A 12,999-nucleotide genomic window follows, 5' to 3' on the forward strand; every position below is an offset into this window, starting at 1 on the left:
AGTTGGGAGAGTCCCCCCGGTCACCCTAAAACTGGTTCTCAAACTATCCACAATCAGTATTTTTTTTTTTATTATAACAAAAAACGTGTTTTGTTATAGAAAATAATAGTAAGGCGTTTTCTCTAAACGACTATTAATAGGAAGGCTTTTTTTAAACGACCATGTATAGCAAGGCGTTTTTTGTTTTTTTGTTTTTAAAGAACCATGCTATGATGACAGCTACTTTTCAGAAGAACTGGAAATTACGAGTCCCCATGTTATTTGAACGTACCATAGGGAAACACGGGCTGGCTGCTGAGTGACGTCATCACTTCGCGACTCCTCACGCATGGCCTCATCGAGGTGACAGTAGCAGCCGACTGAGTAGTTTTATTTTTCCTCACATTTTCTTTAAACACAATTCCTCCATGTTACAAATTTGCTCTGTGTAGACGAGATGATGTCGACCTTCGTTCTCCGTCGTTAAGGATGAGCAGCGACGACGACGACGACGTCCCGACGCTGTCGGCTCACACGCTGGCAGCTCTGCAGGAGTTTTACGAGGAGACCCGAGGCGAGGGAAACCGTAATGACCCCCCCACAGCCAATGACCACTTCGCCGTGGGAGCCGTTGGCGAGGACTGGGTAGGCTACAAACTAATGTGGTGACGCTGGATTGTCCCTGCCTACGATGTGTGGAAGTTACGTACATGTTCGTTTAGCGTCGTTTACGTTGTAACGTAAGATCGTTGAGGACTATATATATATATATATATATATATGTATGTATATTTTATGTTTGTGTAGCGGATGAGTCAATTCTGGTACACTGAAGACACAGCTACGCGATTGGCTGAGGAGCTTCTAAACCAAGCTGGAGAAGGTGGAAGGTAAACAAAAAACCCACCAACATTTATATTCATCATAGTCGGTGCCTTTTACACAGAACCCTGCAAAGGCTGTGCAGCTTTACTTCTTTCGCTTATTACATATAAGCACAGCTGTCCTAGTTTACACTTTTCCCTTCTCGTCTCTGTTACAGCTCATGTATTACCTCCAAATGCACAGTATATATGTCAGTCAACGTCATCCCTGCATATCATATGCTTTAGGATTGCGTGCGTGAGCGCCCCCAGCGTTTACCAGAAGCTAAAGCAGCTGCTCGGCCCCGGCGGCCGTCCCGCATCCGTGGTCGTCCTGGAGTACGACCGGCGCTTCGCCGTCTACGGCGAAGACTTCGTCTTCTACGACTACAAGCATCCGCTGGCGTTGGCGGAGCGCGGCGTGGCGCCTGGCAGCTTCGACGTGGTCCTGGCCGACCCGCCTTACCTCTCTGCGGAGTGTCTCACCAAAGTGGCCCAAACTGTCAAGTACCTCAGCAAAGGAAAAGTGCTGCTGTGCACAGGTGAGAGAGAGCGAGACGCCATTTCCACTCGTTAACGTACATTTTAACTAATTAAAGAACACTAATTAATTGGACCCTAAACTATTTGCTTCAGACACTTTGGTGCCAAACAAATTAAGAGTAGCAGCTTTTTTTTTGTTGCCATAGCAACAAAAGATCACATCCTTTTATAGTCCCTTTTTGTGTTTGCATTAGCATCAGTGCTCATTCAAAGTCGCATAGTGCAGTATGGATATGTTAAAATGGCTAAAAGTTAGCTTTTTAGCTTAGCATAATGAGTATTTAATTGTGTTGTTGTTCAGGAGCCATCATGGAGAACCTGGCCAGGGATCTCCTGGACGTGAAAGTGTGTCACTTCCTGCCTCAGCACGAGCGCAACTTGTCCAACGACTTCCGATGTTTCGTCAACTACCCGTCGCGGTTGTTGTCCTGCTGATTAGCGGGAAAAAGGGGGCCCACCCGGAAGGTCCCGGTTGCTGATTGGACGATGAGTGACGTGTTCAGAGGCTGATGTTGAGTCACATGACCACGTCAAATGGACGATGCTGGCAAAGAAAAGGCAATAGTGGCAAATATGTTGACACATTAACATCTACTAGTCAGTATGTATGTACCACTTCTTTTGTATTTATGTATTTGCCATGTGCACCCCTGTATGTACTAAAGTGTATATTGTATGTGGCTGGTTCAAATAAAATAGATGTGAGGCCATTTTGAGAGCCCAACTGACATGATGATGATGATGATGATGACGATTTCTACTCAGGCAGTAGCTCATCTCCGAGGTCCTCCCCGGCAAAGATGTCGTCGTCCAGCTGCTTCTTGGCTCCGGTCCTGGGCTGGTCGGCGAGGGGGCCCAGTGGGTCCACGTAGGACGCATCTACGCAAACACAAAATGTCCGACGCGCTAGCGTTGATTGACGCCATTCGATGTGGCCGAGGGCCTGCGGTCACCCACCCAGTTCTTCGGGGCTGCCGCAGCTCTCGTATGGCTCGCCGGAGGCAGGAAGTGACATCACGGGGACAACTGCACGCTCGCCTTTGGGAACACTTTCTGAAACGCAACAGAACGACGTGGCACAAACAGACACACACGAGAATAAGGTTATTTGAGTTGAAAACAAAACAACTCAAATTGTACGGAAGCGTATTGCATTCACTTGAATAAAAAAAAAAAAAAACCTGCTTTTCTGACTAATTTTTTTTTGCTTTTTTTGAGTAATTTTTTTCCTGTTTTTTATTTTTTATATATATATATTTTTTTTCTGTCATAAAAAAATATTCAGAAAAAACAGGAGAAAAAAAGAATAATTGAAAAACGGGAAAAAAATACTAAAAAAAAAAAAATATTCCAAAAAAACAGTCCCAACTTCTGTTTTTCAAAGTAATTTTTTTAACCTCTGAACTCTAAGTGACCTGTTGCAGACCACTGATCTGTATATAAGGCTGAATAGCGATAGCTCATACATGCTAGTGCAAGCCGTTGAAGTCACCGGGCAGCCATCTTGTTACCATCACCTTGCGAGCAGACTACTGTATAAACTATACGGTATACGTACAGATGAGACATATACAGCTCGTAGGTAATTAGTATAAGGCCGGAGGCGGGGTGGGGGGAGGGCTTTGTGCCGTTTTGTTTTTCCCTTGTTAAAAAATAGTGAACACCCTGGCACAAACCCTCTGGCCCTGTACTAACTGCCTGCTCGCGAGGTGGGAGTAACAAGATGGCCGCCCTGTGACTTCAACCGCTTGCACTGGCGTGTATGGGCTATTGGTTATCCAGTCATATATACAGGTCAGTGGTCTGCAACAAGTCAAGGTAAAAAAAAAAATAACTCAGAAAAACAGGAGTTGGTGCTCTGTGTTTTTGGAATAATTTCTATTCTGTTTTTCTAAAAAAAAAAAATTTCTGTTTTTTTTTTTGAATATTTTTTCCTGTTTTTCTGAATAAATCTTCACGTTTTTTTTGTTGTTTTTTAAAAATATTTTTGTAATGACAGAAAAAAATATTCGGTAAAACAAAACAAAAAAAAGTCAGAAAAACAGAAAAATAAAAAAAAAAATACTCAAAAAAACAAAGCTGCCCCAAAAAATTAGTCAGAAAAACAGGAGGTTTGTTTTTTTGTTTGTTTTTTACAAGTGAATGCAATACGCTTCCATAAAATTGAAATGGAAATTAGAAAACTGAATTTCTTCCCAGCTTAACTCGGCCAGGTAATAACTCATATTTGGGTGTCGATATGTAAAAAACAAAACAAACAATATCGCCAGTCAAGCAAGTACTGACCAACAGTCATGTCTGCATTGTCTGTTCTTTTGCTTCTTGTACTTCCTTCTCGGTCTGCCTTTGCTCTCTGGAGGGGGAAAAAAAAATAAAAAATCAGCAAGAAGATACAACAGTGTGAACATCAAAACTAACAGTGGCCCACAAAAAGTGATACATTAAAGTTAATTTTGCTTATAGGCTGCCACAGGAAGTCAAGATGACAGCGTGCGTACTTGTTCTCTGAGCTCCTCCATCTTCTCCACCTTCTTGAGTTTGCTGGCGTAGTCGTGACCTTCCAGCTGGCTCATGGACTGACACAGATGCACCAAAAAGCGGAGACCTACACAAAAAAACACTATAAAGAGTGGCCAATTTGTGCTGCGAAGACAAAATGGCGTACATTGCGCATCTTCCGGGAACTTGCGGTGGATTTCTTTGTAGGTTTCAAGAGCTTTCGGTCTGTCTCCTGAAAGAAAGAAAGAAGAAGCACAAGTTGAGAGTAGCTGGCGTCATGTGGAAGCGTGTCGTCGGTGTGACGACGATGCGGGTAAAATTTCTGACCGCTTCTCCTGTGACAGCTGGCCACCATCAGCTGCCACCTCACCTCGCTCGGTCTGAAGAGCACAACGACAAACGGTCAACATCAACTCAACAATTTCAGAATAATAAGGAAGGAATATATAGGTTACAATAAGGAATTCAATATTAATTTCATGTACTTTTTTTTTTTGTACTGCTTAAAAAAATCACTGCTTCTTTTCTGTTTTGTTACTATTTTTTTTAAACATTTTTATTTGGTATTTTAATTTTTGTTTTTAAAAAGGGAACTGCATGCAATATTTTAATATAGTTAATTTTTTAATTAAACATTTTATATTTTAAATGCAGTTTATTTTGTAAAAAAAAAAAAATGTTTTACAAACTTTCATTTGGTATTGGATTTAAATGAGCAACAGTTTATATTTTAATGTTTTTTTTCACTGAGCCTTTGATTTTTCTTCTTACATTTCTTGGTTTTAATATATTTCAACAGCTATTTTTTATGCATTTAAAAAACTTCTTCACTTGGTCTATATTTGAATATATTGTCACTTGATCCTTTTGCTTTATTTTAAAAAATAACATTTTATGGTTTTAATATTTCTGTTCACTACATCTGTTGATTCTTATAAAAAAATATTTAAATTTAGAAACGACTCTCCAAATTTAGTGAGTTATGATTTTTCTATTTTTTTTTATCTCAAATGTAAATGGATGTATTGAATAAAAAATGTACACACAAAAAAACATTAATTTTGTGCTTCTGTAGACATCATAAAATGGTGTTTATTTTTTTTTATTCTTATAAAAAAAATGTACATTTTAAAATGACTCCAAATTTAGTGAGTTATGATTTTTCTATTTTTTTTTTTTTATCTCAAATGTAAATGGATGGATGGATATAAAAAATCCACACACAAAAACATTAATTTTGTGCTTGTGTAGACATCATAAAATGGTGTTTGTTTTTGTTGATTCTTATAAAAAATTGTAAATTTTAAAACGACTCTCCAAATTAGCGAGTTGATTTAATCTCAAATGTAAATGGATATATTAATTAAAAAATTTACACAAAAAAAAACATTAATTTTGTGGTTGTGTAGATGTCATAAAAATTTTTTTTTGTCAATTGTTATAAAAAAAAATTGTAAATTTAAAAACAACTCTCCAAATTTAGTGAGTTATGATTTTTCAATGTTATTTTTTTTTTATCTCAAAAGTAAATGGATATATTGAATAAAAAATGTACACACACACACACACACACACAAAACAATAATTTTGTGCATGTGTAGACGTCATAAAATGGCGTTCATTTCCCTGCTGTCGACTCACTGCATGAGGATGGCTCGGTCAAAGAAGTGAACGGCCTTCTCGAAGAGCTGCGTCTGCACGTAGTAGGCCGCCAACCACTCGATCACCTCCACGTTGCACGGGAACAGCTGGAAGGACTACCAAAGGAAGTAACGACATCATCATCATCATCATCATAATCATCATCATCATGTCGACTGTGTTAGGGAACAGTCCCAAAATGGCCCTCATCGACAGTTGCTGCATTCAGAATGATTCACTCATTCCTGACTCATGACAACGGGATTTTTTATGGAAATATCTTGGACCAGTCAAGTGTATACAACAAAAATAAATAAATAAAAATAAAATGAAAGATCCCTGTATGGTATTTACAGGACACAACAGAGACATTGTGTGTGCGTGTACCTCGCAGTAGTAATATAGGGCCTCCGACTTGTCCCCCTCCAGGTCGTGCAGATCCCCCAGCTTGGCCAGAGCCTTGGGGTCATTGGGGACCACGCTGGTGACTTGCATCAGCCATTCCACCGCCGGGTGGGGGTCCTCCAGGAGCTCGTAGCTGACGCAGTTAAAGATTTAAAAAAAAAAAAAAAAAAAAAAAAAAACATCGACCAAATACTAAGGCCTGACTGATAGGTTGTTTTGTAGCGCCATGACGATTCCGATATTCACATGCATATACACAACAATTTGTTCAACTATTGTTGAAGTTACTGCAAACTAGGTTACAAAAAAAAAATCTTGCAAATTTGAAACTTTGGTACAGATTTTAGCAAGAATCATGTAAGATAAGCAGCGGCTGATTAAATTGTACATTTTTTTTAAATTTGAATGTTTTTGTCTTACGCTGTAATGTCTTCATTTGTAAATAAAGAAATTTGGCAAATATTGAGAAAAAAAAACAGTCCAATTTAATCCCCAGCTTGGCGTGCTGATGTTGAAGGAGGATACATGTCAGCCAGCTGATACATGACCTCGGCGCTGTCCCTGAGGATGGCGTGAAGCTTCAGGAAGCAGTCCAGCGCGTCGTTAAAACGATTCAGCTTCTTGTACGTGAGACCTTGGAAAAAAAAAAAAAAAAAAAAAAAGGTCGCAGTTTCTCTATGCAGAAGAACAAGAAGGTGTGTCTTTCTAGTTGGAGGTTACCCAGGTTCCTGAGCGCTTCGGTGCAGTATGAGTCGTTCCTCAGCGCCTCTTTGAAGAACTCTGTCGCCTTGGCGTAGTCCTGCTTGAGGAACTCCGTGTTGCCTTTGCACACGAAGGCTCCCGGGTTGTAGCGGTCGGCGTTCATAGCCAGGTCGGCGTAGTGCTCGGCCTGTTTGTAGTCTTTCTCCTGGAACCGCGGAAAGAACTAGCGTTTGAGCGCGTCCTTTCCAGGGGAACCTTTACGGGAATTCCGGTGGTAATTGAAATGAAGTGGTTACCAGGATGAAGAGGCTGGAGAGGTTGTTGGCTGCGGCGCTTTTGACTCGGCTCTCCTGCTTGGTGACTTCCTTGAGGATTTTCATGGCCTACAGGAAAAACTCCACGTCAGTCTTATATCAATGATGTGATACTGCGCTTTTAAGGAGTGTCTGACCTGGTCAAAGTACATATGTCTGAAGAAGGTCATGGCCTTTTTCAATTGCAGGTCGTTGGCCAGCACCACATACGGAGAATTCTTTACCAAGTCCACGCACCTTTCATATAAATAAAAAAAATATATATATAACAAATACAATAATAAAATAATAAATATAATAATAATAATAATAATAATAATACATAAAAAATAAAAAAACAATTATAATGCAAAATAATATATTATAATACAATTAAAAATAATAAATAAAAATAAAAGAGATTCTTTCACACAGAAAGACAAGTGAAATATTTTCATCACAGATATTGTGTTACAAAGAATTCTTCACCAAGTCTACGCACTTTTCACGCAAAAAAGGTTTCATTAATTAAATAATAAAGAAAATAAAAATATATAAATAAAAATAATAAAATACACAATACATAATAAAATAATAATTAATAAAATAAATAAAATAATCAAAAGAATAGTAATAATAAATAATTACAAGTTAAAAAAACAATAGTACAAAATAATATAATTCAATATAATAACTAAAAATAAAAGATTAGTTCACACAGAAAGACAAGTGAAATATTTTCATCACAGATATGTATGTTAGACAATAGAAGGAACCACCACTGTAGACACAAATTTTGGATGTTGGTAGGTGAAGGGGCATGAGGAGGAAATGGGGAAAAAATAAATAAAAGCAGGCCACCAATTATCAAACATAAAAAAAGCAACAAACCAGTCAAATCCAGCTGCAAAAGAAGTCTCGATGGCCGGAGCGATAAGCTTGGCGGAGGTCAGCACGTACTTCTCAGCGCGAGCTTTCCTGCCAGGGACGGAAAAAACATGACACATTTTTTTTTTTTTTTTATGTTGTGGTCAACTGTAATGTGATGTGTTGGAATGTATGAAAGCATTGTTACAAGGCTGTCTCCATTTGGTGCAGCTTGTCGTCCTTGATGACCTCCATCAACATTTTGGATTTGATGTCATCCTGAAACACGACACAGTGTTTACAACACAAACGCACGTTTTTACACATTTTATTTGACATATTTACACAATAAAAGAGAGCGCACGCACACAATCGCGGATTGTTTATTATAGTTACTTTTCTATGTCGTTCTGACTTTTTAATCAGTTTGTTTTCATTTGTTTTCATAGCAAGTTTGTTAGTGTCTATTTTTTTGTTTTAGTTTACGTTTTATTACAGTAAAATAACCAATAAATTTACTCTGGACTTGTGTTTAATACAGTCCACTGATTAGCTAGTATCCTTTATTATCAGCGTGAATATTGAATAATATGAATGAATAAAGATTTAAAACCTAACAATAAAGTGTAACTGCATTTAAATTTCAGGTTCAAAACTATACTCTTTTTCCCCAAAGTATTTTTTAAAATGTTTTCTAAAATCTTGTTCTCACACTGTACGCTCATTTAGTCATTTTAGTAATCTAGTTTTTTGTGTTTTTTGTGTTTATAAATCTAACTCTCTGTAACTGCTTTTAAGTGTTGGACATTTAATTGCAGTATGTGAAACAGTTACATTGTGTATGAATGCACTATAAATCAGTTATTATATTTTTTTCAATGTGTTTTATTTTTAAACAACAACAAGGTAAAAGTCTATAGAGAATGTGAAAAAAATTTCGGTTGTTATTCAGCCTTTGTACGTATAATTAGGACTAGGTTTTCTTTTTTTTTTTTTTTTTTTTTTTTTTTAATGAGTGTTATGCACACGTATCTTACAATAATTCTAGTCTTAGCTTTAGCATTTTGTTCAATATATGGAGTAGGCTATTTGTTGAATGCAAGATAAAAATAAACAAAAACATGTCCACTAAGTATTGTGTAAGAATGTGAAGTAAACTATAATTCTCCTTCTGTAGCTACAGATCTACAGCAATACCAAAAATAAACACATTTCAAATGAACCTCGAAAGCTCATGTATGATATTAATTGACAAAGACATTTTCATAAAACTATATAGTTAGTTTTATAAAAAAAAAATGTAATTTCAGTTATAGTTTTTTCTTTTCTTTTTTTTCAAATATTACTTTATTTCTTGAAACTGCTTGTTCAATTGTTTTTAATTTTAGTTTGTGTTATTTTGTGAGTTTTCACTAATTGAACAAAAACAATAGCGGTAAGCGTTTCCCTCACGTTAGCGGCGATGTACTTGTCTTCGTGCTGCACATTGAGGGGCACGGCGAGGAGCTTGCGGAAGGCGTTCTTCATGCCGTCGGTGTTGCAGATGGCGTAGTAGCAGAGGACCAGGTTGTAGCCGGTCCTTACGTTGGCACTGTTGCTCATGATGTGCTCGAAGGACGCCACGGCGTCCAAGTACTGGCCCAGCAGCACGAAGACGCTGCCGATGTTCTGCATGATCTTGATCCTCATCTGCCTGTAGTCATCCGAGATGTGGTCCAGCGCCATGCGGTAGTACTTGATGGCCTGCGGGTAGTTCTTCTGCTTCACCCAGATGTTGGCCATGTTTATCCTCAGACAGCCTCAATGCACAACAACAGCGGCAAAATCATTTCAAATTTTGTAGCCTATTACTTGTAAGAAAGATGAGAGACTGATGTGAGTTCCACAACATTCAACTTGTTGCTCCCAAAGCCAGTTTAACTTTCACAACATGACATTTGGTAGCCACGCCTATCACGAGGCTACAAAAGTCATATGTCTGAAAAAGACATACAAAGTCAGCCATTTTGATTTGAAGCAGTCATTTTAAAACAGTTTGACATATTTGACGTTTGACATCTCAAATGTAAGGAAGGCGGGCCAGAATTGGCCCACCAGGGGGTTCAATTTGACCCGCAAGTATAGAACACAAACTGCAGTTTTTCACTGGAATTAATTGTTGTTGCTAATTGTGCCCACTGGAGGGCGCACTGACAACCACTTACATGACATTCTGAAAGGGATACTTGACTCACTGAACAATTTTCAGCAGTGAAAAGTTAATATTTTGTCCAGAATGAATTTGACAACTTCATTATTTTCCCCTGTACAATTAATACCTTTAAAAAGTATTTTTTCTACTTGCTGTCAACTGATGACATCACCTGCGCTGAGGAAGTCGGTAACGGCCAATCATGGCTCACCTGTTTTCTGCGTTTGGTCAGTAAACTGAGCCATGATTGCTCGTTACCTACTTCCTCAGCACAGGTGATGTCATCATCAGTCGACAGCAAGTAGAAAAATGACTTCTTTTTTTTTTTTTTAAAAGGTATTAACTGTACATGAAAAATAACAAAGTTACCACATTAATTATAGATAAAAATATGAACTTTTTAGTGCTGAAAATGGCTCAATGAGTCAAGTATATACCTTTAAATTTGTCTTTTAGTTGGAATTTGATGCAATGTTAAGAAATTTCAGATTGTTCTAGACTAGGATAATACATTTCATAAGGGACTTTTAATTATTTGCACACACAAAAACAGTAAATATTTTCACCTGGCTGTTGTTATTTATAACTGATTAGGTCACAGACATACCAATGTGGCCCACTTTAGATCAAAGTTGGATGAAAATGGCCACTGAATTAATATGAGTTTGACAGCTGAAATTTTAATAATTAAAATAAAACTAAGATTGATTTGACAATTCAGCCCCCAAAGCCAATTTCATTGAGCAACATGAAATTTGTTAGATGTGTCTATCATGAGTATATCGAGGAAAAAATCTCAAGAAGCAATCATTGCTGAAAATGCACAAGTGGTCCGTCATTTTACGTTGAGGCGGACATTTTACGGCCATTGTTTGAAAATTCAGCCCCAGAAACTACTTTCACTTTGTGACATGAAATTTAAGAGCCGTGTCTACTAGGAATGTCACAATAAGGGCAATATCGTGATATTGCGATATTAAAACTGTCAAAATATCGTCATCATCATGTTATCAATATTTAAAAGGAATACATCTGTTAAAAAAAAAGGTCAGGTTGATTTCCATTTGTGCAGTTCTAGCACCATCTAGTGGCTGTTTTATTAGTGCAATTTAATTTTCATTAGGGATGTTTTGTCCTATGTTTAAAATCTATGCTAATCGTCAGATGAAGGGGAACCTAATTTGCTTGTGAAGCGATCAATATGAGCTTGCATTAGCAAGCAAGTGCCTCAATATTGTTATGAGAGATTGTAGGTGGTTTATATGCATTGCTGTTACGTACAGAAGCACAATATTGTGCTTTCTTTTTTCTTTTTTTTTTTAGTATGAGCTCTTTTTTACAATATTGTGAACGCCCCCACAATATTGTGATAATTATCGTATCGTGACCTTCATATCGTGATAATATCGTATCGTGATGTTTGGATATCGTTACATCCCTAGTGTCCACCATGAGCATACCCACCTCCATTAGTGAACATCTTATTTTTGACAATTTCACCATAGCTGCTCAGAGCCTCAGGGTACATCTCATTGTTTTCATATTGGTTAGCCAGGTTGAGCAGCACCTGATAGCAAAGACGACAACACGTGGTGTTAACGGCCAACAGTGACATCGGGCCCCCGACTGTAGTCGCACTCACAGCGTAGGTGAGATTCTCATTGATTTCTTCCGCACGCTCAGACTGCTCCCTCTGTCTCACCAGCGCTCGCTCCTTCCTGCCGGCCTCCCGTGCCTTCTCCAGCGCCTGTCAAAAACGCAACATACAAAATGATTCTCTAAAAGATAAGTATTAGTTGATGCATCACTCACGATAGACAACAATTGAAAAGGTAGTAACTCATGCAGACAAGAGAATCATTGGGCCACTTTGGACAAGAATCTGACCAGTTGTGAGTTGCCGGTGCTTTGCGCCACGCAGCTTTCGCTGATCAAGTCGTTCACGTTCTTCTCCAGGAGCTTGAGCTTCTCTTCGGGCCTAAGACGACGACGACGATAACAAAATGAGACACAAGTCAAACATGGTTAGCATCACAGCTAATTATGTCCACTCACGTGTTGTCTTTCTTTTCTTCCAGTGGAGGTGCAGGGCCTCTAGACTGGCCCAGGGGATCAAAGAGTGGGCCTAAAACGATTTCATTATATGGACTATCATATAATACCAACAATTTGGTTGGACTCACCTCGCGTGGGAGAGGAGGTATAACCTGCGGCACTGATGGCAGACATGGGACGAGCTGCTCCACTCGGCTATGATACAACAAATTGTTCGTAAAGAAGTTTCATCTGTAACTTCCTTCCTGGGGTTCCTCTGGGCTCCATTTCGAGTCCCTTCTGTTGTTGTTGTTTTTTTTTACGCTAGCATGGCTTACCTGCACAGCTGTTGTCATCGGTCGACTTGCTGATGACGGCATGGGGGTACGACCCTGCCAACAAAAACAAGTGCTCATTTTTTTTATGCTGACATGGTCTTTCAACACACACACACACGCATCCATGAAACAAGCGCACACACGCACTTACTCCAGAGGAAGAAGTTAAAGGTTGCCCCCCTGTGGAAGAGTCAGCAGTATGTCCATTAATCTATATGGAAAGTGAAGACATAGCTTCAATATAATGACAATAAGTCAGACTAATAATAATAATAATAATAATAATAATACAGACTGGTTGTAGATGTACTCTTTTTCCCTGACTGCTCTTGATTGCTTCTTGGAAGCTGGTATCGTTTTCCAACTCCTTTCAAAATGAAAAATAGCTTATCATGTACACTTACTACAGAGTGATTATTAAAAAAAAAGATCTCACCTTGCAGTCAAAAAGTGGATTGTAGTCATTGTAGCCGGAATAGAGGTCCTCATCCTCCTTCACACTCAAGGGCCGATTGCTCATTTGGGTCTCCTTAAGATGCTTTTAATGAAACTGAAAATGATGTTGTGAGCCATTCAGATCAACGCTAACATAAGCAGGACGGATCATGAATGAACGAATAATGCAAACTGAATAAAATAGAGGA

The 12,999-nt window shown here is 38.5% G+C and overlaps 2 protein-coding genes across 4 annotated transcripts; one reads left to right on the forward strand and one right to left on the reverse strand.

The window, feature by feature from the left end:
- Window positions 1-230: 230 nt before the first annotated feature.
- eef1akmt1 (EEF1A lysine methyltransferase 1) lies at window positions 231-2,549 on the forward strand. 2 transcript variants are annotated; one of them, XR_013287323.1, is made up of 6 exons: window positions 231-342; window positions 432-624; window positions 787-869; window positions 1,092-1,384; window positions 1,687-1,990; window positions 2,151-2,549. XR_013287323.1 is itself a non-coding variant. In XM_077537230.1 (5 exons), the coding sequence occupies exons 1-5, from the start codon at window positions 329-331 to the stop codon at window positions 1,818-1,820; spliced, it is 717 nt and encodes a 238-aa protein (XP_077393356.1). In that variant the 5' UTR covers window positions 231-328; the 3' UTR covers window positions 1,821-2,113. The 2 variants fall into 2 exon arrangements, 1 of the variants encoding a protein (XP_077393356.1); XM_077537230.1 differs by lacking the exon at window positions 2,151-2,549 and having other exon boundaries at window positions 1,687-2,113.
- Window positions 892-12,999, reverse strand: LOC144030693 (intraflagellar transport protein 88 homolog). Of its 2 annotated transcripts, XM_077537224.1 has the most exons (25): window positions 12,792-12,999; window positions 12,651-12,722; window positions 12,507-12,566; window positions 12,356-12,409; window positions 12,167-12,233; window positions 12,039-12,108; window positions 11,871-11,961; window positions 11,626-11,730; window positions 11,448-11,550; window positions 9,245-9,591; window positions 8,001-8,071; window positions 7,817-7,903; window positions 7,084-7,183; window positions 6,929-7,015; window positions 6,651-6,837; window positions 6,456-6,564; window positions 5,913-6,063; window positions 5,526-5,641; window positions 4,212-4,264; window positions 4,051-4,116; window positions 3,884-3,990; window positions 3,672-3,738; window positions 2,343-2,438; window positions 2,115-2,264; window positions 892-1,929 (listed from the first exon to the last, which is right to left on the reverse strand). In XM_077537224.1, exons 1-24 carry the CDS (start codon window positions 12,873-12,875, stop codon window positions 2,143-2,145), a joined length of 2,472 nt encoding a protein of 823 aa, XP_077393350.1. In that variant the 5' UTR covers window positions 12,876-12,999; the 3' UTR covers window positions 892-1,929; window positions 2,115-2,142. The 2 variants fall into 2 exon arrangements, with proteins under 2 accessions (XP_077393350.1, XP_077393351.1); XM_077537225.1 differs by lacking the exons at window positions 12,356-12,409; window positions 12,507-12,566; window positions 12,651-12,722; window positions 12,792-12,999 and having other exon boundaries at window positions 12,039-12,082; window positions 12,167-12,229.

Source organism: Festucalex cinctus, chromosome 11 (assembly GCF_051991245.1).
Source record: "Festucalex cinctus isolate MCC-2025b chromosome 11, RoL_Fcin_1.0, whole genome shotgun sequence".
Taxonomy (NCBI): Eukaryota; Metazoa; Chordata; class Actinopteri; order Syngnathiformes; family Syngnathidae; genus Festucalex; species Festucalex cinctus.